This window comes from Ascaphus truei, chromosome 6 (assembly GCF_040206685.1).
Source record: "Ascaphus truei isolate aAscTru1 chromosome 6, aAscTru1.hap1, whole genome shotgun sequence".
Lineage (NCBI taxonomy): Eukaryota > Metazoa > Chordata > Amphibia > Anura > Ascaphidae > Ascaphus > Ascaphus truei.
This window is the reverse complement of record NC_134488.1, coordinates 120842600-120865626: the sequence shown is the minus strand read 5'-3', so window position 1 is coordinate 120865626 and position 23027 is coordinate 120842600. Positions and strand designations below refer to the sequence as shown.

The 23027-nt window shown below is 57.4% G+C and overlaps 1 protein-coding gene across 4 annotated transcripts in view; it reads right to left on the bottom strand.

Moving 5' to 3' along the window:
- ARHGAP33 (Rho GTPase activating protein 33) overlaps positions 1 to 23027 on the bottom strand; it is a 92609-nt gene that overhangs the window by 51477 nt on the left and 18105 nt on the right. For all 4 annotated transcript variants that reach the window (XM_075606112.1, XM_075606113.1, XM_075606111.1 and 1 more), the window contains 4 exons: positions 4513 to 4610; positions 3990 to 4068; positions 2356 to 2436; positions 194 to 331 (listed from right to left, as the gene is read on the bottom strand). In XM_075606112.1, coding sequence (XP_075462227.1) covers positions 194 to 331; positions 2356 to 2436; positions 3990 to 4068; positions 4513 to 4610 — 396 coding nt within the window. The remainder of the gene's footprint in view (positions 1 to 193; positions 332 to 2355; positions 2437 to 3989; positions 4069 to 4512; positions 4611 to 23027) is intronic.

Below are 23027 nucleotides of genomic sequence, written 5' to 3'. Positions count from 1 at the left end.
TTCTCCCTTATTTGGAATGTCAGCGCTTCAGAGGCGGGTCCCAATGACTTCAAAGTCTCACGTATAAGTCACCACTGCGGAGACGCGATCGGTGACAGTCACCACATTCGCCGATCACGACCCCGACCTTGAGAGCCGGTAGTCGGTGCTCGGCAGGGGACTGCTTGTTAGGGTATTAGATGGTTTCCCTCACCTGTCCCTGGGAGGGCAGTTCAGAGCGAGGGGGCAGTTCGAGTAGCTGCGAGAAACGTCTGTCGAAGATGCAGCAGTGAAGGTTGGAATCCAAGACCCGAAAATCCTCATAGCTCCGCAAGACAGACCAGCAGCGACTCTGAAAAGGAGGGGAGACGGGGAGAGAGGGGGACCAAAAGGTTGAGAGGAGGGAGGGGGGGGGGCGAGGAAGAGAAGCAGGGAGGAGTGAGAAAGAGAGAGAGGGGTGGGAGAGAGAGAAAGAAATGATAAGAGGGGGGAAGAAAGGAGACGTAGGTGGGTGGGGGCGGGGGGGAGAGAACAAGAGAAGAGAAGGGGTGAGATTAAGGCAGAGAGAGGGCAAAGAGGCAGAGAAAGAAGAGAAAGAGACAGGTAAATGAAAAACAAAAACAAATAGGTGCACTCTTGTTGACTTATTATAAAATAACACTGCTTTTGCTTGTTTGTCCTAAACAATACTCAAGGGGCTCTAAGAATAGCTAGTGTCCCACCTGTCAATTATTTATATCATGTTTTAATTAACTACACCATTTAGGTCAATGAAAAAACTACAGTAATATTCCCGACCACTAATAATAATAATAATAGACTAAAATGAACAGGTCGCCTTGGACACGAGTCGTCACACTCAGATTAAACAGCTGGAGGACGGGCTGTTACAGACACACAAATCAGCGTGTTCTCCGAGTACCGGGAGATTAAGGGATTTGCCGGCATCATACAGACAAGGGCTGGGAATGGGAGGGACCTCGTACCCACGTTCCCATGTGTTTAGGGAACAAAAGGTGGTACTTGCCATGTTATCACACAGCAGAAGCAAAAAAAAAAAAATCAGGATGTTTGCTGCACACCAAAAAATATATATAAATTCTGATACAGTTATCGGTGCTCCTTAGTCCTAGGGAAGGCCTGTGAGTCAACCAATGTATCCAATGCAAGAGATGGACAAGGCACTGCGGATTTTCCTTCAATAGAATTTTTTATTGTGCCATAGAAACGCACAACGTTTCGGCCTACTGGCCTTCCTCACGTGAAGTAGCATTGATTACACAGAAGACAGAGTTGGTGATCTCTCTACAGTGTATGTACAGCTGATACTTCTTAGCCCATGGAGAAGGAATTTGATTGTTTTTTAAATGATGTTGTCCATCAGGCTTTTGAAGTGTCCCGCCCTAAATTTGGCAGCTAACTGGGACATTGTTCACACCAGTCTCTGGGTCACTAGGCAGGAAGGAGAAAGTCTGGATGGCCACCAGGTCCCTTCCGTTTCTGTGTCACCGTATAGGGGTTCGCTAACTGGACGACGGTGGTGGTAATAATATCAATATATTTTATATATACACAGAATATATTGATATAGAGATAGATAGATTTGACAGGCTACACATGCATGCTGCTCCACAGAGCTTACAATCTAATTTTATCTATAGAGAGACAACACAAGGAGGTGGATAAATTGGATGGGCTGAAAGTTTCCTATCCTTTGTGTCACGATGTCCCTTTAACAAAGACATTAAGATATATACTGTACATTTAGCATTGAGAGAAAGGAGTTCCTATCCCAAAGAGTTTACAATCTAGTTGATGGGGCAAGATCGTTAACAATGCATTAACTTCCATTTAAGGGAACACAAGCTACTGAATTTATTAACTGTGCATTACAGCTGCTTCTAGATATATTGAATGGGGAACATATTATATGAAGCATGAAAGTGACTCTGGCAACATCATTTTAACAGGAAAATAACCGTTTGACACCTGATACACAGACCCCATGGACTGAAAGCTCTCGGGAGCTGCAGCTTCTCCAGGAATAGGATAACGTGGCGAGGTGTGTGCATTCTTTTAGCTTTCCTACCCACTGCACTACTCTCCAGAATACATTGGTGCCTTGTATATGCAATGTTGATAGTTTGGTAAATCCTGCAAAGCTTAGATTGTAAGCTCCTGAGGGCAGGCCTTATGTTGTCATCTACCTTGTGCACTTATTGTAATGCAATGTGTTTACCTCCTATTGGGATATTGTAAAGCACTGCATACATTGTTGGCACTATATAAATAAGAATCTACATACAGGACATATACAGTCTCTGCGTCACTATGTCCTTACACCCGATGTGTGATTATATCTCCCTTCACTCTCACCTGACATGTGACCTGCACAATATAAACAGCGTCAGCCTCTGTAACTGCGGCATCCTCGGGACGGGAGTCTGACAGACACAACTGGAATATATATAAAGACACAATCTTTAGTATCATCAGAGAAATGGCATCCCCTCATTACCATGAGATTTATATATATATCTATAGATATATATATAAATCTAGTCTGTCCAAAGGACATTGTTCCAGAAGTCTTGTGGTTTGTTCAGATGCAACTTTGCAAACCTAAGCCATGCTGCCATGTTCTTTATAGAGAGAAGAGACTTTCTCCTGGCAACCCTTCCAGACAAACCATACTTGTTCAGTCTTTTTCTAATTGTACTGTCATGAGCTTTAACATTTAACATGCTGAGGCCCGTAGAGTCTGAGATGTAACTCTTGGTTTTTTTTGCAATTTCTCTGAGCATTGCACGGTCTGACCTTGGGGTGAATTTGCTGGGACGTCCACTCCTGGGAAGATTGGCAACTGTCTTGAATGTTTTCCATTTTTGAAAAATCTTTCTCACTGTAGAATGATGGACTTTAAATTGTTTGGAAATGGCCTTATAACCCTTCCCAGATTTATGGGCAGCAACAATTGCTTCTCTAAGATGTCTTTCCTCCTTGGCATTGTGCTAACACACCCCGGAATGCTCCAGACCAGCAAACTGCTAAAACTTTGGCTTTTATAGAGGTAGTCACACTTGCTGATGATCAATTAAATAAAGAGCATTTGATTAGCAGCACCTGTCTGCTACATAGCATCTTAATTCCTATGGAAGCAGTAAGGGTGTACTTAGTTTTTCACACATGGCTTCTCCATTTTGGCTTTTATTTGTTAAATAAATCATGACGCGGTGTAATATATGTCATGTGTTGTTGTTCATCTGAGGTTGTATTTACCTAATTTTAAGTGTGTGTGTGTGTGTGTACATATATATATATATACATACATGTTTATTTATAGCCAAAATGTACATCACAACTCCCCTGGTAAAAATGTTCTGAATACATACATGCATATTTAAATAATAAGCCTGGGCATCTGATGGCTTAATATAGGGGGAAATACAGGCACGTCATGCCTTAATATAGGGGAAATGTAGGCATCTGATGGCTTAATATAGGGGAAATATAGGCATCCGATGGCTGGATATCATTGTGATCAAAGGAACACACCAGGAGGGCTAAGTGCTTTTCATCTGACTCGTCTCATTTCTAGGTTTATGTGCACCAGCCTCCGAATACGTAGGATTATTCCTTCCAACACTATTCCAGGGAGGTTCATTGTAGATTGTGAAACCTTTAACAGGCGAACATGAAATTATTAGATGGATGTTTTTATGCATAAGTTTCCAAGATGAAAAATGGTCACTTTTCCAAACATGCGACCAATTGCACAGAAACCCTTTGCTTGTATAAGAACCCATACATTATTTATAGGCTGACCCATTAACAGCCAGTATATCACAGCTTACAAAGAAAGAAGCCGTTAACATACGTAGCAGGGTGTGCCTTATTAGCATGTGCCCTTCAGTAGCACGGATACACTTGCACGTTCACATAATAATGATGCTATTATAGGGTCACATAGCCCAGTTTCTGTCATTAGTATTCCATTGGGGTCCACTCACCTGGATTGGTCCATAGTTGACATTCTCATAGTGGTAGTGAGCACAGTCTGCCAGCTTCACAAAGGGGCCTCTTGTAACCCTGAGCACAGATCAGTGAAACAGCTATGGTCAGACACACAGATCCTCTCTGACATTACGGTATGCCCCTAGTCAACACCCTGTAACGTTGTCCTACCCATGCTGGAGAAGATTTTAGTCCCATTCATTTAAACGGAGCTGAACTTGTCTCTAGCATGGGGAATAAGGCTTTGTGACATCATTAATTATAAGAACCAGAGTACCTAACTGTAAGGCCAGGGTGGCTAACTCCAGTCAAGGGTCACCAACAGGTCAGATTTTAAGGATATCCCTGCTTCAGCTCAGGTGGCTGTCAGAATGACTGAGCCTGATTGGGCCACATGTGCTGAAGCAGGGATATCCCCAATACCTGGCCTGTTGGTGGCCCTTGAGGACTGGCGTTGGCCACCTCTGCTATAAGGTCTCTGTTCTGCGTCTGCCTCGCCCCTTCCCCTGCCGTCTGTACCTTTTGCTGGGTCTTCCCTTCACACTGTTGGCCGCGGTGGCCGAAATGAGACGTGCCGACCCTTCAGCTCCAGAATCCAGAGTGTCCGATCCACGTGCCTGCGTATAAAGACATGTGCACTGTACTTGTCTGAGCCTTACCCTGGCAATATGCAGAGACGTATGTAATATTCATCACAAAAAACAAGTCAAAGTGAGGTTAAGCCTCTCCAGGATGAAAGACACCAAACAGCCCTCCACTGGGCTGAGAAAAATAGCACATTTATTATACAGCTACAAATATTAACTTTTCGGTCCCACTATGAGCCTTTTGTCAGAGGATGCAAGGATTCTGAATGCAAGGCATCGTTATGGGTCTCTGCCCAAATCCCTATCCTGATGTGAATACCTGTGATAAAAAGGATCCATAAAAATGGCTCAGCTTAAAAAAAAAAAAAAAAAAAAATACCAAAATGAATTCATAGCATTGAACATCGGCCCAAGAGATCGGGAAGGGATGGAACGTGCAGTAAGGTCAGAAGGAGGAAAAGAAAGAACAACTGAAAATCAGTCAATGAACTGTATATACATTTTCAAGACAATTATTTTAACATTTTCTTTTTAAAGTTCTGGGGGGGTTTTTTTTTTTTTGGGTGAAAAACCCATGACCAATATTTACCTATTCAACGTCATACAGGCTGTAATAAAAATGGCGGAAATTATAAAGTATTTTAATCAATATGGGTTTTAGGGATTAACGTTGGTTTGAAATGATGTTAAAAATAAAATTAATTGGGTTTATGACAGGTCAAGACTCTTCCTGTGTCTGTGTTGATCTACAAAGAGGGCTTAATTGTGGGGGATATCACTGATGGCCCACTAAAATTAAAATGGGTGTCCTATAGAAGGCTATAGACGATAAAAACAACAGATACCCAGCAAGCTCCAAAAATTACATACATACATACATACATACATACATACATGCATACCAAAGCTAAATGTATATAACAAAAAACAAAGAAGCCCAAAGCTACATCCAATATGACAAAAATATGCAGTGAAATACCTATATATATCTTGGAAAAAGAGATATATAGGTATTTCACTGTATATTTTTGTCATATTGGATGTAGCTTTGGGCTTCTTTGTTTTTTAGGCTATAGACGAAAGCCAGATCCTGGGCTGTCAGCCTCAAAGAAAACTGTAACATTCTTGAATGATAACTTGTGCATCAAAAAGAGATGACAAACCGGTCACTACTTAGTTGGAGGGCTATATTAAATATGAGAAATGATGGACCTGACAACAATTCATAAGAGTAACCAATGGATATCTGTCCCCGTTGTGATTAGGCAAAACCAAATAAGTATACTAACTGTGAGGCCGTGTATAAAACACAATAAAGTTCCTGGCACCCATTATTGCTTACCAGCGCCCAGCGTGCAGATAGCCAGAACCTTGAATAAGGTAATGGACCCCAAGCAGTCCTAACACAGACACTGATGTAAACTCCCTTAGAGCCGGGCAGGGAGGTTTATATTTGGTGCCTAACCTGGGGCTGGGCCAGCAGAAGAAGATATAATGTTTGTGTGTGGTTTTGCTAGTTTTCTAACTTTTGAAGCAGAGTGTTTTTTTTTTCAAACGAATATTATGGACTGTAAACCTTACCTTGTTATGTTCAACCGTGTCCATGATGTAATCATAGGATGTTGGGGACAATATCTACTTTTGTTAGGGGACAGTGTAACCCCCCTTGGGCTCACCAGGGCCTCAAGAAGTTAACTGTGTGGGCCCACACAGAGTAACGCTCCTTCCCCATCACATGGTGCTGAGGTGATTCAGCAAAAGTTAAGCCCAGCTCCCTTTCAGCCTAGAGACAGTGACATCATGCTAGGCAATAAATAGCAAGGGGGAAGCTTCTGCAAAGCAGATCCCAGGAGGAGTTGAAGAGAAGGGATCTCACTGTGAATATTTATGTAATTCCCTAAGTATAGGCTCAGCACCCATTTATTATTTTCAGCTAGGGAAAGTACCCGGTTTATATAGTGTCCCACCAAGATGATCTTGCTTTACTCCCAAGATATACAGAGAGACAGATTATAACCAGAGGGAGCTCCCCAAACAGCAGCCCATAGGCATAGTTGGATCAGCCCTGCCGGAGGGTCCATCGCTGGCTCTCGCCTAGAAGCTGAATAGAACATTTGGCCGCAGCCACTTGGCCGTGACCAAATCGCAGCCAGCGCTCTGCCACCTGAACAACTCGCCGACGGGTCATCTCGCCACCATTTGTAAATGTTTCCGGACTCTGACGATCTTCCCATTGTCCGAGTCCAGGAAATGCCGGTCGCACACAGAAATGCCGATGGGGAGATCTGTGGCTGTGCACTGCGGCAGGGGAGATCCGCCGAGTCTGAGGACATTTAAAAATGGCGGATGGGGCCAGATGTCCGGCGGCAAGGAAACCGTGGCCAATCTTCGTAGACTGCACTCAGAAGGTCACATAGAAGCAGGCCACCCTGAAATGAGGAGGCCCATCAGGGGCCCTGTGGATGTGGGGCGTTACCAGCGCTGCAGAGAAAGGGTGCTCTATAGGCAACATGAAAATGATAATGCCCCAGCACCTTCCTATCGGGCCGAGATGGGGCAGCTAGGCCAGCCATTCAAACAGCATAGACCAAGGACACTAACGTGGATATACAAGATGCAATAACTATACTACATGTGAGACGGTGTATAAAAGACACTAAAGCTGCTGTTTGAACGAATAAAGTTCCTGGTGCCTATCATTGCTTACCAGCACCCAGCCTGCCCCCCGAATAAGGTAATGCATCCTGAGCAGCCCTAACACAGACACCGATGTAAAATCCCTAAGACTCGGGCAGGGAGGGTTAAGCCATGACTATACCAGGTCTGGGCAAGGGCCCCCGTGAGTCACTAGGGCGATGTGCATGCCCGAAACCTGCACTGCAGGCGGGAGGCGTGGCCGTGAGCGGTTCCATCTCATTGGCTGAAAGGCTCCCGTAACGTGGCCGCAAAAATCTGTTTGGGAGAAGCTCGTACCACGCAGCTGCATTACATTCATTCCGGCAGCACACAGCGGCGTGCGCACGGCCACCGCCGGTATAAACAAGGCCTTACACACACACACCAACCCATAGAGGGTATACACAGAATATGCATAAGTACACAATCTATTCATCCAATGTGTGAGCCACACCCTCTGGTATGCACAACATGTAAATGCTGTCTCTCTGTATACAATCTTTGACTCCTGTCCTGATTGGCTGGAAATGTCAGTCACTAAGTACAACACATACACCCTGCAGGACGAGAACATGGAAATTAGACACATTCTTTTCAAATATTATTATTTTTTTTCACCGTTTCTACGGTAACCATATTCTTTGAAGACTATCTTGCAATCTTTATCTAGTCTCCGTCATAAGACATTCTACAGCCGTGTTTCTCAACCGGAGCACCGGGGAACCTTGCTGTGCCTCACGCCTCTGCCAAGGAGAGCAAAAAAACTCAGCTGTGTGCTCAGCGATCCGCCTCTCTGCTCTCAGCCCGGCGCACAGAGGCTGCGATCCGCCTCTCCGCTCTCAGCCCGGCGCACAGAGGCAGCGATCCGCCTCTCCTCTCTCCGCTCTCAGCCCGGCACAGAGGCAGCGATCCGCCTCTCCTCTCTCTGCTCTCAGCCCGGCGCACAGAGGCTGCGATCCGCCTCTCCGCTCTCAGCCCGGCGCACAGAGGCTGCGACCCGCATCTCCGCTCTCAGCCCGGCGCACAGAGGCTGCGATCCGCCTCTCCGCTCTCAGCCCGGCGCACAGAGGCTGCGATCCGCCTCTCCTCTCTCAGCCCGGCGCACAGAGGCTGCGACCCGCATCTCCGCTCTCAGCCCGGCACAGAGGCTGCGATCCACCTCTCCGCTCTCAGCCCGACACAGAGGCTGCGATCCGCCTCTCCGCTCTCAGTCCGGCACAGGTGCTGCGATCCGCCTCTCAGCCCGGCACAGAGGCTGCGATCCGCATCTCCGCTCTCAGCCCGGCACACAGAGGCTGCAATCCGCCTCTCCGGTCTCAGCCCGGCACAGAGGCTGCGATCCGCCTCTCCTCTCTCAGCCCGGCACAGAGGCTGCGATCCGCCTCTCCGCTCTCAGCCCAGCACAGAGGCAGCGATCCGCCTCTCCGCTCTCAGCCCAGCACAGAGGCTGCGATCCGCCTCTCCTCTCTCAGCCCGGCGCAGAGGCAGCGATCCGCCTCTCCGCTCTCAGCCCGGCACAGAGGCAGCGATCCGCCTCTCCGCTCTCAGCCCGGCACAGAGGCTGCGATCCGCCTCTCCTCTCTCAGCCCGGCACAGGTGCTGCGATCCGCCTCTCCGCTCTCAGCCCGGCACAGAGGCTGCAATCCGCCTCTCCGCTCTCAGCCGGCACAGAGGCAGCGATCCGCCTCTCCGCTCTCAGCCCGGCACAGAGGCTGCGATCCGCCTCTCCGCTCTCAGCCCGGCACAGAGGCAGCGATCCGCCTCTCCGCTCTCAGCCCGGCACAGAGGCAGCGATCCGCCTCTCCTCTCTCAGCCCGGCACAGAGGCAGTGATCCGCCTCTCCGCTCTCAGCCCAGCGCACAGAGGCTGCGATCCACCTCTCCGGCTCTCAGCCCAGCACAGAGGCAGCGATCCGCCTCTCCGCTCTCAGCCCGGCGCACAGAGGCAGCGATCCGCCTCTCCGCTCTCAGCCCGGCACAGAGGCTGCGATCCGCCTCTCCGCTCTCAGCCCGGCACAGAGGCAGCGATCCGCCTCTTCGCTCTCAGCCCGGCGCACAGAGGCTGCGATCTGCCTCTCCGGTCTCAGCCCGGCACACAGAGGCTGCGATCCACCTCTCCGCTCTCAGCCCGGCACACAGAGGCAGCGATCCGCCTCTCCTCTTTCAGCCCGGCACACAGAGGCTGCGATCTGCCTCTCCGCTCTCAGCCCGGCACACAGAGGCTGCGATCCGCCTCTCCGCTCTCAGCCCGGCACACAGAGGCAGCGATCCGCCTCTCCTCTCTCAGCCCGGCACAGAGGCAGCGATCCGCCTCTCCTCTCTCAGCCCGGCGCACAGAGGCTGCGATCCGCCTCTCCGCTCTCAGCCCGGCACAGAGGCTGCGATCCACCTCTCCGCTCTCAGCCCGGCACACAGAGGCAGCGATCCGCCTCTCCTCTCTCAGCCCGGCACAGAGGCTGCGATCCGCCTCTCCGCTCTCAGCCCGGCGCACAAGGCTGCGATCCGCCTCTCCTCTCTCAGCCCGGCGCACAGAGGCTGCGATCCGCCTCTCCTCTCTCAGCCCGGCACAGAGGCAGCGATACGCCTCTCCTCTCTCAGCCCGGCACAGAGGCTGCGATCCGCCTCTCCGCTCTCAGCCCGGCACAGAGGCTGCGATCCGCCTCTCCGCTCTCAGCCCGGCGCACAAGGCTGCGATCCGCCTCTCCGCTCGGCACACAAGGCTGCGATCCGCCACTCCTCTCTCAGCCCGGCGCACAGAGGCTGCGATCCACCTCTCTGCTCTCAGCCGGGCGCACAGCGCACAGAGGCTGCGATCCGCCTCTCCGCTCTCAGCCCGGCACAGAGGCTGCGATCCGCCTCTCCTCTCTCAGCCCGGCACAGAGGCTGAGATCCGCCTCTCCGCTCTCAGCCCGGCGCACAGAGGCTGCGACCCGCATCTCCGCTCTCAGCCCGGCGCACAGAGGCTGCGATCCGCCTCTCCGCTCTCAGCCCGGCGCACAGAGGCTGCGATCCGCCTCTCCTCTCTCAGCCCGGCGCACAGAGGCTGCGACCCGCATCTCCGCTCTCAGCCCGGCACAGAGGCTGCGATCCGCCTCTCCGCTCTCAGCCCGACACAGAGGCTGCGATCCGCCTCTCCGCTCTCAGTCCGGCACAGGTGCTGCGATCCGCCTCTCAGCCCGGCACAGAGGCTGCGATCCGCATCTCCGCTCTCAGCCCGGCACAGAGGCTGCAATCCGCCTCTCCGGTCTCAGCCCGGCACAGAGGCTGCGATCCGCCTCTCCTCTCTCAGCCCGGCACAGAGGCTGCGATCCGCCTCTCCGCTCTCAGCCCAGCACAGAGGCAGCGTTCCGCCTCTCCGCTCTCAGCCCGGCACAGAGGCTGCGATCCGCCTCTCCTCTCTCAGCCCGGCGCAGAGGCAGCGATCCGCCTCTCCGCTCTCAGCCCGGCACAGAGGCAGCGATCCGCTCTCCGCTCTCAGCCCGGCACAGAGGCTGCGATCCGCCTCTCCTCTCTCAGCCCGGCACAGGTGCTGCGATCCGCCTCTCCGCTCTCAGCCCGGCACAGAGGCTGCAATCCGCCTCTCCTCTCTCAGCCCGGCACAGAGGCAGCGATCCGCCTCTCCGCTCTCAGCCCGGCACAGAGGCTGCGATCCGCCTCTCCGCTCTCAGCCCGGCACAGAGGCAGCGATCCGCCTCTCCGCTCTCAGCCCGGCACAGAGGCAGCGATCCGCTTCTCCGCTCTCAGCCCGGCACAGAGGCAGCGATCCGCCTCTCCTCTCTCAGCCCGGCACAGAGGCAGCGATCCGCATCTCCGCTCTCAGCCCGGCGCACAGAGGCTGCGATCCACCTCTCCGGCTCTCAGCCCAGCACAGAGGCAGCGATCCGCCTCTCCGCTCTCAGCCCGGCACAGAGGCAGCGATCCGCCTCTCCGCTCTCAGCCCGGAACAGAGGCAGCGATCCGCCTCTTCGCTCTCAGCCCGGCGCACAGAGGCTGCGATCTGCCTCTCCGGTCTCAGCCCGGCACACAGAGGCTGCGATCCACCTCTCCGCTCTCAGCCCAGCACAGAGGCTGCGATCCACCTCTCCGGCTCTCAGCCCAGCACAGAGGCTGCGATCCGCCTCTCCGCTCTCAGCCCGGCACAGAGGCAGCGATCCGCCTCTCCGCTTTCAGCCCGGCACAGAGGCAGCGATCCGCCTCTTCGCTCTCAGCCCGGCGCACAGAGGCTGCGATCTGCCTCTCCGGTCTCAGCCCGGCACACAGAGGCTGCGATCCACCTCTCCGCTCTCAGCCCGGCACACAGAGGCAGCGATCCGCCTCTCCTCTCTCAGCCCGGCACACAGAGGCTGCGATCTGCCTCTCCGGTCTCAGCACGGCACACAGAGGCTGCGATCCGCCTCTCCGCTCTCAGCCCGGCACACAGAGGCAGCGATCCGCCTCTCCTCTCTCAGCCCGGCACACAGAGGCTGCGATCCACCTCTCCGCTCTCAGCCCGGCACACAGAGGCAGCGATCCGCCTCTCCTCTCTCAGCCCGGCACAGAGGCTGCGATCCGCCTCTCCGCTCTCAGCCCGGCGCACAAGGCTGCGATCCGCCTCTCCTCTCTCAGCCCGGCGCACAGAGGCTGCGATCCGCCTCTCCTCTCTCAGCCCGGCACAGAGGCTGCGATCCGCCTCTCCTCTCTCAGCCCGGCACAGAGGCTGCGATCCGCCTCTCCGCTCTCAGCCCGGCACAGAGGCTGCGATCCGCCTCTCCGCTCTCAGCCCGGCGCACAAGGCTGCGATCCGCCTCTCCGCTCTCAGCCCGGCGCACAGAGGCTGCGATCCACCTCTCCGCTCTCAGCCGGGCGCACAGCGCACAGAGGCTGCGATCCGCCTCTCCGCTCTCAGCCCGGCACAGAGGCTGCGATCCGCCTCTCCTCTCTCAGCCCGGCACAGAGGCTGAGATCCGCCTCTCCTCTCTCAGCCCGGCACAGAGGCAGCGATCCGCCTCTCCGCTCTCAGCCCGGAACAGAGGCAGCGATCCGCCTCTTCGCTCTCAGCCCGGCGCACAGAGGCTGCGATCTGCCTCTCCGGTCTCAGCCCGGCACACAGAGGCTGCGATCCACCTCTCCGCTCTCAGCCCAGCACAGAGGCTGCGATCCACCTCTCCGGCTCTCAGCCCAGCACAGAGGCTGCGATCCGCCTCTCCGCTCTCAGCCCGGCACAGAGGCAGCGATCCGCCTCTCCGCTCTCAGCCCGGCACAGAGGCAGCGATCCGCCTCTTCGCTCTCAGCCCGGCGCACAGAGGCTGCGATCTGCCTCTCCGGTCTCAGCCCGGCACACAGAGGCTGCGATCCGCCTCTCCGCTCTCAGCCCGGCACACAGAGGCAGCGATCCGCCTCTCCTCTCTCAGCCCGGCACACAGAGGCTGCGATCTGCCTCTCCGGTCTCAGCCCGGCACACAGAGGCTGCGATCCGCCTCTCCGCTCTCAGCCCGGCACACAGAGGCAGCGATCCGCCTCTCCTCTCTCAGCCCGGCACACAGAGGCAGCGATCCGCCTCTCCTCTCTCAGCCCGGCACAGAGGCTGCGATCCGCCTCTCCGCTCTCAGCCCGGCGCACAAGGCTGCGATCCGCCTCTCCTCTCTCAGCCCGGCGCACAGAGGCTGCGATCCGCCTCTCCTCTCTCAGCCCGGCACAGAGGTTGCGATCCGCCTCTCCTCTCTCAGCCCGGCACAGAGGCTGCGATCCGCCTCTCCGCTCTCAGCCCGGCACAGAGGCTGCGATCCGCCTCTCCGCTCTCAGCCCGGCGCACAAGGCTGCGATCCGCCTCTCCGCTCTCAGCCCGGCACACAAGGCTGCGATCCGCCACTCCTCTCTCAGCCCGGCGCACAGAGGCTGCGATCCACCTCTCCGCTCTCAGCCGGGCGCACAGCGCACAGAGGCTGCGATCCGCCTCTCCGCTCTCAGCCCGGCACAGAGGCTGCGATCCGCCTCTCCTCTCTCAGCCCGGCACAGAGGCTGAGATCCGCCTCTCCTCTCTCAGCCCGGCACAGAGGCTGCGATCCGCCTCTCCTCTCTCAGCCCGGCACAGAGGCTGCGATCCGCCTCTCCGCTCTCAGCCCGGCGCACAAGGCTGCGATCCGCCTCTCCTCTCTTAGCCCGGCGCACAGAGGCTGCGATCCGCCTCTCCTCTCTCAGCCCGGCACAGAGGCTGCGATCCGCCTCTCCTCTCTCAGCCCGGCACAGAGGCTGCGATCCGCCTCTCCTCTCTCAGCCCGGCACAGAGGCAGCGATCCGCCTCTCCGCTCTCAGCCCGGCACAGAGGCTGCGATCCGCCTCTCCTCTCAGCCCGGCACAGGTGCTGCGATCCGCCTCTCCTCTCTCCGCTCTCAGCCCGGCACAGAGGCAGCGATCCGCCTCTCCTCTCTCCGCTCTCAGCCCGGCACAGAGGCTGCGATCCGCCTCTCCGCTCTCAGCCCGGCGCACAGAGGCTGCGACCCGCATCTCCGCTCTCAGCCCGGCGCACAGAGGCTGCGATCCGCCTCTCCGCTCTCAGCCCGGCGCACAGAGGCTGCGATCCGCCTCTCCTCTCTCAGCCCGGCGCACAGAGGCTGCGACCCGCATCTCCGCTCTCAGCCCGGCACAGAGGCTGCGATCCGCCTCTCCGCTCTCAGCCCGACACAGAGGCTGCGATCCGCCTCTCCGCTCTCAGTCCGGCACAGGTGCTGCGATCCGCCTCTCAGCCCGGCACAGAGGCTGCGATCCGCATCTCCGCTCTCAGCCCGGCACAGAGGCTGCAATCCGCCTCTCCGGTCTCAGCCCGGCACAGAGGCTGCGATCCGCCTCTCCTCTCTCAGCCCGGCACAGAGGCTGCGATCCGCCTCTCCGCTCTCAGCCCAGCACAGAGGCAGCGATCCGCCTCTCCGCTCTCAGCCCGGCACAGAGGCTGCGATCCGCCTCTCCTCTCTCAGCCCGGCGCAGAGGCAGCGATCCGCCTCTCCGCTCTCAGCCCGGCACAGAGGCTGCGATCCGCCTCTCCTCTCTCAGCCCGGCCCAGGGCTGCGATCCGCCTCTCCTCTCTCAGCCCGGCACAGAGGCAGCGATCCGCCTCTCCGCTCTCAGCCCGGCACAGAGGCTGCGATCCGCCTCTCCTCTCTCAGCCCGGCACAGGTGCTGCGATCCGCCTCTCCGCTCTCAGCCCGGCACAGAGGCTGCAATCCGCCTCTCCGCTCTCAGCCCGGCACAGAGGCAGCGATCCGCCTCTCCGCTCTCAGCCCGGCACAGAGGCTGCGATCCGCCTCTCCGCTCTCAGCCCGGCACAGAGGCAGCGATCCGCCTCTCCGCTCTCAGCCCGGCACAGAGGCAGCGATCCGCCTCTCCTCTCTCAGCCCGGCACAGAGGCAGTGATCCGCCTCTCCGCTCTCAGCCCGGCGCACAGAGGCTGCGATCCACCTCTCCGGCTCTCAGCCCAGCACAGAGGCAGCGATCCGCCTCTCCGCTCTCAGCCCGGCGCACAGAGGCAGCGATCCGCCTCTCCGCTCTCAGCCCGGCACAGAGGCTGCGATCCGCCTCTCCGCTCTCAGCCCGGCACAGAGGCAGCGATCCGCCTCTTCGCTCTCAGCCCGGCGCACAGAGGCTGCGATCTGCCTCTCCGGTCTCAGCCCGGCACACAGAGGCTGCGATCCACCTCTCCGCTCTCAGCCCGGCACACAGAGGCAGCGATCCGCCTCTCCTCTCTCAGCCCGGCACACAGAGGCTGCGATCTGCCTCTCCGGTCTCAGCCCGGCACACAGAGGCTGCGATCCGCCTCTCCGCTCTCAGCCCGGCACACAGAGGCAGCGATCCGCCTCTCCTCTCTCAGCCCGGCACAGAGGCAGCGATCCGCCTCTCCTCTCTCAGCCCGGCGCACAGAGGCTGCGATCCGCCTCTCCGCTCTCAGCCCGGCACAGAGGCTGCGATCCACCTCTCCGCTCTCAGCCCGGCACACAGAGGCAGCGATCCGCCTCTCCTCTCTCAGCCCGGCACAGAGGCTGCGATCCGCCTCTCCGCTCTCAGCCCGGCGCACAAGGCTGCGATCCGCCTCTCCTCTCTCAGCCCAGCGCACAGAGGCTGCGATCCGCCTCTCCTCTCTCAGCCCGGCACAGAGGCTGCGATCCGCCTCTCCTCTCTCAGCCCGGCACAGAGGCTGCGATCAGCCTCTCCTCTCTCAGCCCGGCACAGAGGCTGCGATCCGCCTCTCCGCTCTCAGCCCGGCACAGAGGCTGCGATCCGCCTCTCCGCTCTCAGCCCGGCGCACAAGGCTGCGATCCGCCTCTCCGCTCGGCACACAAGGCTGCGATCCGCCACTCCTCTCTCAGCCCGGCGCACAGAGGCTGCGATCCACCTCTCCGCTCTCAGCCGGGCGCACAGCGCACAGAGGCTGCGATCCGCCTCTCCGCTCTCAGCCCGGCACAGAGGCTGCGATCCGCCTCTCCTCTCTCAGCCCGGCACAGAGGCTGAGATCCGCCTCTCCGCTCTCAGCCCGGCGCACAGAGGCTGCGACCCGCATCTCCGCTCTCAGCCCGGCGCACAGAGGCTGCGATCCGCCTCTCCGCTCTCAGCCCGGCGCACAGAGGCTGCGATCCGCCTCTCCTCTCTCAGCCCGGCGCACAGAGGCTGCGACCCGCATCTCCGCTCTCAGCCCGGCACAGAGGCTGCGATCCGCCTCTCCGCTCTCAGCCCGACACAGAGGCTGCGATCCGCCTCTCCGCTCTCAGTCCGGCACAGGTGCTGCGATCCGCCTCTCAGCCCGGCACAGAGGCTGCGATCCGCATCTCCGCTCTCAGCCCGGCACACAGAGGCTGCGACCCGCCTCTCCGCTCTCAGCCCGGCACAGAGGCTGCGATCCGCCTCTCTGCTCTCAGTCCGGCACAGGTGCTGCGATCCGCCTCTCAGCCCGGCACAGAGGCTGCGATCCGCATCTCCGCTCTCAGCCCGGCACAGAGGCTGCGATCCGCCTCTCCTCTCTCAGCCCGGCACAGAGGCTGCGATCCGCCTCTCCGCCCGGCACAGAGGCAGCGATCCGCCTCTCCGCTCTCAGCCCGGCACAGAGGCTGCGATCCGCCTCTCCTCTCTCAGCCCGGCGCAGAGGCAGCGATCCGCCTCTCCGCTCTCAGCCCGGCACAGAGGCAGCGATCCGCTCTCCGCTCTCAGCCCGGCACAGAGGCTGCGATCCGCCTCTCCTCTCTCAGCCCGGCACAGGTGCTGCGATCCGCCTCTCCGCTCTCAGCCCGGCACAGAGGCTGCAATCCGCCTCTCCTCTCTCAGCCCGGCACAGAGGCAGCGATCCGCCTCTCCGCTCTCAGCCCGGCACAGAGGCAGCGATCCGCCTCTCCGCTCTCAGCCCGGCACAGAGGCAGCGATCCGCCTCTCCGCTCTCAGCCCGGAACAGAGGCAGCGATCCGCCTCTTCGCTCTCAGCCCGGCGCACAGAGGCTGCGATCTGCCTCTCCGGTCTCAGCCCGGCACACAGAGGCTGCGATCCACCTCTCCGCTCTCAGCCCAGCACAGAGGCTGCGATCCACCTCTCCGGCTCTCAGCCCGGCACAGAGGCTGAGATCCGCCTCTCCTCTCTCAGCCCGGCACAGAGGCTGAGATCCGCCCTCTCCTCTCTCAGCCCGGCACAGAGGCTGCGATCCGCCTCTCCTCTCTCAGCCTGGCACAGAGGCTGCGATCCTCCTCTCTGCTCTCAGCCCGGCGCACAAGGCTGCGATCCGCCTCTCCTCTCTCAGCCCGGCGCACAGAGGCTGCGATCCGCCTCTCCTCTCTCAGCCCGGCACAGAGGCTGCGATCCGCCTCTCCTCTCTCAGCCCGGCACAGAGGCTGCGATCCGCCTCTCCTCTCTCTGCCCGGCACAGAGGCTGCGATCCGCCTCTCCGCTCTCAGCCCGGCACAGAGGCTGCGATCCGCCTCTCCGCTCTCAGCCCGGCGCACAAGGCTGCGATCCGCCTCTCCGCTCGGCACACAAGGCTGCGATCCGCCACTCCTCTCTCAGCCCGGCGCACAGAGGCTGCGATCCACCTCTCCGCTCTCAGCCGGGCGCACAGCGCACAGAGGCTGCGATCCGCCTCTCCGCTCTCAGCCCGGCACAGAGGCTGCGATCCGCCTCTCCTCTCTCAGCCCGGCACAGAGGCTGAGATCCGCCTCTCCGCTCTCAGCCCGGCGCACAGAGGCTGCGACCCGCATCTCCGCTCTCAGCCCGGCGCACAGAGGCTGCGATCCGCCTCTCCGCTCTCAGCCCGGTGCACAGAGGCTGCGATCCGCCTCTCCTCTCTCAGCCCGGCGCACAGAGGCTGCGACCCGCATCTCCGCTCTCAGCCCGGCACAGAGGCTGCGATCCGCCTCTCCGCTCTCAGCCCGGCACAGAGGCTGCGATCCGCCTCTCCGCTCTCAGTCCGGCACAGGTGCTGCGATCCGCCTCTCAGCCCGGCACAGAGGCTGCGATCCGCATCTCCGCTCTCAGCCCGGCACAGAGGCTGCAATCCGCCTCTCCGGTCTCAGCCCGGCACAGAGGCTGCGATCCGCCTCTCCTCTCTCAGCCCGGCACAGAGGCTGCGATCCGCCTCTCCGCTCTCAGCTCAGCACAGAGGCAGCGATCCGCCTCTCCGCTCTCAGCCTGGCACAGAGGCTGCGATCCGCCTCTCCTCTCTCAGCCCGGCGCAGAGGCAGCGATCCGCCTCTCCGCTCTCAGCCCGGCACAGAGGCAGCGATCCGCTCTCCGCTCTCAGCCCGGCACAGAGGCTGCGATCCGCCTCTCCTCTCTCAGCCCGGCACAGGTGCTGCGATCCGCCTCTCCGCTCTCAGCCCGGCACAGAGGCTGCAATCCGCCTCTCCTCTCTCAGCCCGGCACAGAGGCAGCGATCCGCCTCTCCGCTCTCAGCCCGGCACAGAGGCTGCGATCCGCCTCTCCGCTCTCAGCCCGGCACAGAGGCAGCGATCCGCCTCTCCGCTCTCAGCCCGGCACAGAGGCAGCGATCCGCCTCTCCTCTCTCAGCCCGGCACAGAGGCAGTGATCCGCCTCTCCGCTCTCAGCCCGGCGCACAGAGGCTGCGATCCACCTCTCCGGCTCTCAGCCCAGCACAGAGGCAGCGATCCGCCTCTCCGCTCTCAGCCCGGCACAGAGGCAGCGATCCGCCTCTCCGCTCTCAGCCCGGCACAGAGGCAGCGATCCGCCTCTTCGCTCTCAGCCCGGCGCACAGAGGCGGCGATCTGCCTCTCCGGTCTCAGCCCGGCACACAGAGGCTGCGATCCACCTCTCCGCTCTCAGCCCAGCACAGAGGCTGCGATCCACCTCTCCGGCTCTCAGCCCAGCACAGAGGCTGCGATCCGCCTCTCCGCTCTCAGCCCGGCACAGAGGCAGCGATCCGCCTCTCCGCTCTCAGCCCGGCACAGAGGCAGCGATCCGCCTCTTCGCTCTCAGCCCGGCGCACAGAGGCTGCGATCTGCCTCTCCGGTCTCAGCCCGGCACACAGAGGCTGCGATCCGCCTCTCCGCTCTCAGCCCGGCACACAGAGGCAGCGATCCGCCTCTCCTCTCTCAGCCCGGCACACAGAGGCTGCGATCTGCCTCTCCGGTCTCAGCCCGGCACACAGAGGCTGCGATCCGCCTCTCCGCTCTCAGCCCGGCACACAGAGGCAGCGATCCGCCTCTCCTCTCTCAGCCCGGCACACAGAGGCTGCGATCCACCTCTCCGCTCTCAGCCCGGCACACAGAGGCAGCGATCCGCCTCTCCTCTCTCAGCCCGGCACAGAGGCTGCGATCCGCCTCTCCGCTCTGAGCCCGGCACACAAGGCTGCGATCCGCCTCTCCTCTCTCAGCCCGGTGCACAGAGGCTGCGATCCGCCTCTCCTCTCTCAGCCCGGCACAGAGGCTGCGATCCGCCTCTCCTCTCTCAGCCCGGCACAGAGGCTGCGATCCGCCTCTCCGCTCTCAGCCCGGCACAGAGGCTGCGATCCGCCTCTCCGCTCTCAGCCCGGCGCACAAGGCTGCGATCCGCCTCTCCGCTCTCAGCCCGGCACACAAGGCTGCGATCCGCCACTCCTCTCTCAGCCCGGCGCACAGAGGCTGCGATCCACCTCTCCGCTTTCAGCCGGGCGCACAGCGCACAGAGGCTGCGATCCGCCTCTCCGCTCTCAGCCCGGCACAGAGGCTGCGATCCGCCTCTCCTCTCTCAGCCCGGCACAGAGGCTGAGATCCGCCTCTCCTCTCTCAGCCCGGCGAACAGAGGCTGCGATCCGCCTCTCCTCTCTCCGCCCGGCGCACAGAGGCTGCGATCCGCCTCTCCGCTCTCAGCCCGGCGCACAGAGGCTGCGATCCGCCTCTCCGCCCGGCGCACAGAGACTGCGATCTGCCTCTCCGCTCGGCGCACAGAGGCTGCGATACGCCTCTCCGCTCGGCGCACAGAGGCTGCGATACGCCTCTCCGCTCTCAGCCCGGCACATAGAGGCTGCGATCCGCCTCTCCGCTCGGCGCACAGAGGCTGCGATCCGCCTCTCCGCTCAGCACACAGAGGCTGCGATCCACCTCTCCGCTCTCAGCCCGGCACATAGAGGCTGCGATCCGCCTCTCAGCCCGGCGCACAGAGGCTGCGATACGCCTCTCCGCTCTCAGCCCGGCACATAGAGGCTGCGATCCGGCTCTCAGCCCGGCGCACAGAGGCTGCGATCCACCTCTCCGCTCACAGAGGCTGCGGTCCGCCTCTCCGCCCGGCGCATAGAGGCTGCGATCCGCCTCTCCGCCCGGCGCATAGAGGCTGCGATCCGCCTCTCCGCTCTCAGCTTGTTAAAAGGAGGATGAGTGTGAACGAGTGTAACCGAGGAGGAGATTTTAAAAAAGCCTTCAGGGCTGCCCCTGCTCAAAAAAAAAAAAAAAAGAAGAAGAAGTTGAGAACCACAGACATACAGTATATCTACAGGTAAATGGTGATCCCCAGAGGCTTTTCTTATCCTTCCTTTGTAAGCAAGTCTGATGACTTCAAAGGTGAAATAGGTAAAATACAGAAAAGCCCAATGCTACAGCCAATCTGACCAAAATACACAGCGAAATACTTTAATATTCTCTTGAGTAAGGGTAGTAGTGGTAGTAGTAGTAGGTCTTTATTTATATAGCGCCATAAATATACATAGCGCTTCACAGTAGTAATACATGTTATAATCATATAAATAACAAATAATATAAATAAAAGGTCATGGGAATAAGTGCTTCTGACATAAGAGTAACATTAAGGAAGAGGAGTCCCTGCTCCGAGGAGCTTACAACCTAATTGGTAGGTAGGGGAACGTATATAGACAGTAGGAGGGAATTCTAGTAAGTGCATCTGCAGGGGGCCAAGCTTTATGTATCGTGTTCAGAATATCCACAGTGCTATTCATATGCTTCTTTAAGCAAGTGTGTCTTAAAGTGTGTCTTAAAGGTGGATAGAGAGGGTGCTAGTCGGGTATTGAGGGGAAGGGCATTCCAGAGTTGCGGGGCAGCCAGTGAAAAAGGTTTAAGGCGGGAGAGGGCTTTAGATACAAAGGGGGTAGAAAGACATCCTTGAGCAGAACGCAAGAGTCGGGATGGTGCATAACGAGAAATTAGGGCTGAGATGTAAGGAGGGGCCGAAGAGTGTAAAGCTTTAAAAGTGACGAGGAGAATTGAGTGTGATATGTGGGATTTGATAGGAAGCCAGGAGAGGGATTTGAGCAGGGGAGATGTTGAGACAGATTTCGGAAAGAGTAGAGTGATTCTGGCAGCAGCGTTTAGGATAGATTGTAGGGGAGAAAGGTGAGAGGCAGGAAGGCCGGACAGCAGGAGGTTACAGTAATCAAGACGGGAGAGAATTAGGGCCTGAGTCAGAGTTTTAGCAGACGAGTAACAGAGGAAAGTGCGTTTCTTTGTTATATTGCGGAGGAAAAAGCAACACATTTTAGAAACGTTTTGAATGTGAGAGCAGAATGTGAGAGAGGAATCGAATGTGACCCCTAGGCAGTGTGCTTGGGCTACTGGGTGAATGATCGTATTTCCAACAGTAATGTGGAAGGAGGTAGTAGGGCCAGGTTTGTGAGGAAGAATAAGGAGCTCTGTTTTTGCCATGTTAAGTTTCAGTCGGCGAATGGCCATCCAGGATGATATTCCAGAGGGGCATTCAGAAACTTTGGCCTGTATAGCAGGTGTAAGGTCAGGGGTTGAAAGTTAAATTTGTGTGTCGTCAGCATAGAGGTGATATTTAAACCCAAAAGATGTGGTTAGGTCACCTAGAGAGAGTGTGTAAAGAGAGAAGAGAAGGGGTTCCAGGACAGAGCCCAGGGGTACCCCCACAGAGATCAATAGAGGAGGAGGAGGTGTTAGCAAAAGAGACACTGAAAGTACGATGGGAGAGGTAAGAGGAGATCCAGGATAGAGCTTTGTCCCGAATACCAAGAGTATGGCGAATGTGGAGGAGAAGAGGGTGATCCACGGTGTCAAATGCTGCAGAGAGGTCGAGTAATATGAGCAGAGTGTAATGACCTCTGTCTTTGGCAGCATGAAGGTCGTTGGTTATTTTAGTGAGGGCAGTTTCAGTAGAGTGAGCAGTGCGGAAGCCAGATTGTAGAGGGTCTAGAAGAGAATAGATGTTGAGAAAGTGTAGCAATCAAGAGAATACAAGACGTTCAAGGAGTTTGGAGGCAAAAGGCAGGAGGGAGACAGGTCGATAGTTAAAAGGACAGGTAGGGTCAAGCTTGCTGTTTTTGAGCAATGGTATCACAGTTGCATGTTTGAAGGAGGATGGAAAAAGTACCAGAGTAGAGGGAAGAGTTAAAGATCTTTGTGAGCATAGGGATTATAGAAGGAGCAAGAGGTTTTAGGCGATGGGAAGGAATGGGATCAAGAGGGCAGGTGGTAGAGGGAGAAGAGGAGATCAGCAGTGACACATCCTCCTCCGAGATAGCAGAAAAAGAGTCCAGAAAGGCAGGAGGACAGTTGGGAAGCAGTGTGGGATGAGAGGAGGCAACAGATGGGATGTTCTGACATATGGATTCCACCTTTTCCTTAAAAAAGTCAGCAAAGTCCTGAGGTGAGATGGAGGAAGAAGAGGAGGCAGCCGAGGGTGGTCTGAGTAGAGGGTCAAAGACAGAAAAGAGTCGACGTGGGTTAGACTTGTGCGTGTTGATTAGTGATGAAAAGTAGGTTTGTTTAGCCTGAGAGAGGGCAGAGTTGAAACAGGACAGCATAAATTTGTAGTGAAGGGTCATTTAGTTAAACCCTTTGGCCAAAGCGTTATAAGCCTGCAGCCTCATCAAGACATGACCGGTACGCAGGTCCTAACACTACCTGTGAAAATCCTCATTTACCTCTGCTGGAGGGAGAATAACCTCAGTGGGTCTGTCCTGCACAGGAACATGAAAATACCTGCCACTTACAAAATAGTTAAGATAGCAGTTAGATAAGTATCTGATAACCGTAGCACTGAAACTGGGAAAGTGCATTGTTGGCCGTGTAGTCATCAGTTCTACACAAGGAACAAATATATTACAAACAGGAACTCGCACTACCAGACCCCCTTTGTATTACTAGGATGGGAAACAGGGGGACCTCTCGGTTCCCAAGATATTTACCAGCAAGGCCAAATACCGCTAGTACTTCCTGGTATTTAAATCCCCCAGTGTCATGCGGACTGAAAGGAAGCCGCGACAGATTAGATTTAACCCGCCATTTTGTTCCCCCAACGTGCTACTTTTATCTGTAATTATCACGGGAACCAAGGAGGAACCAACCAGCTCTAGCGACCCCCGCTT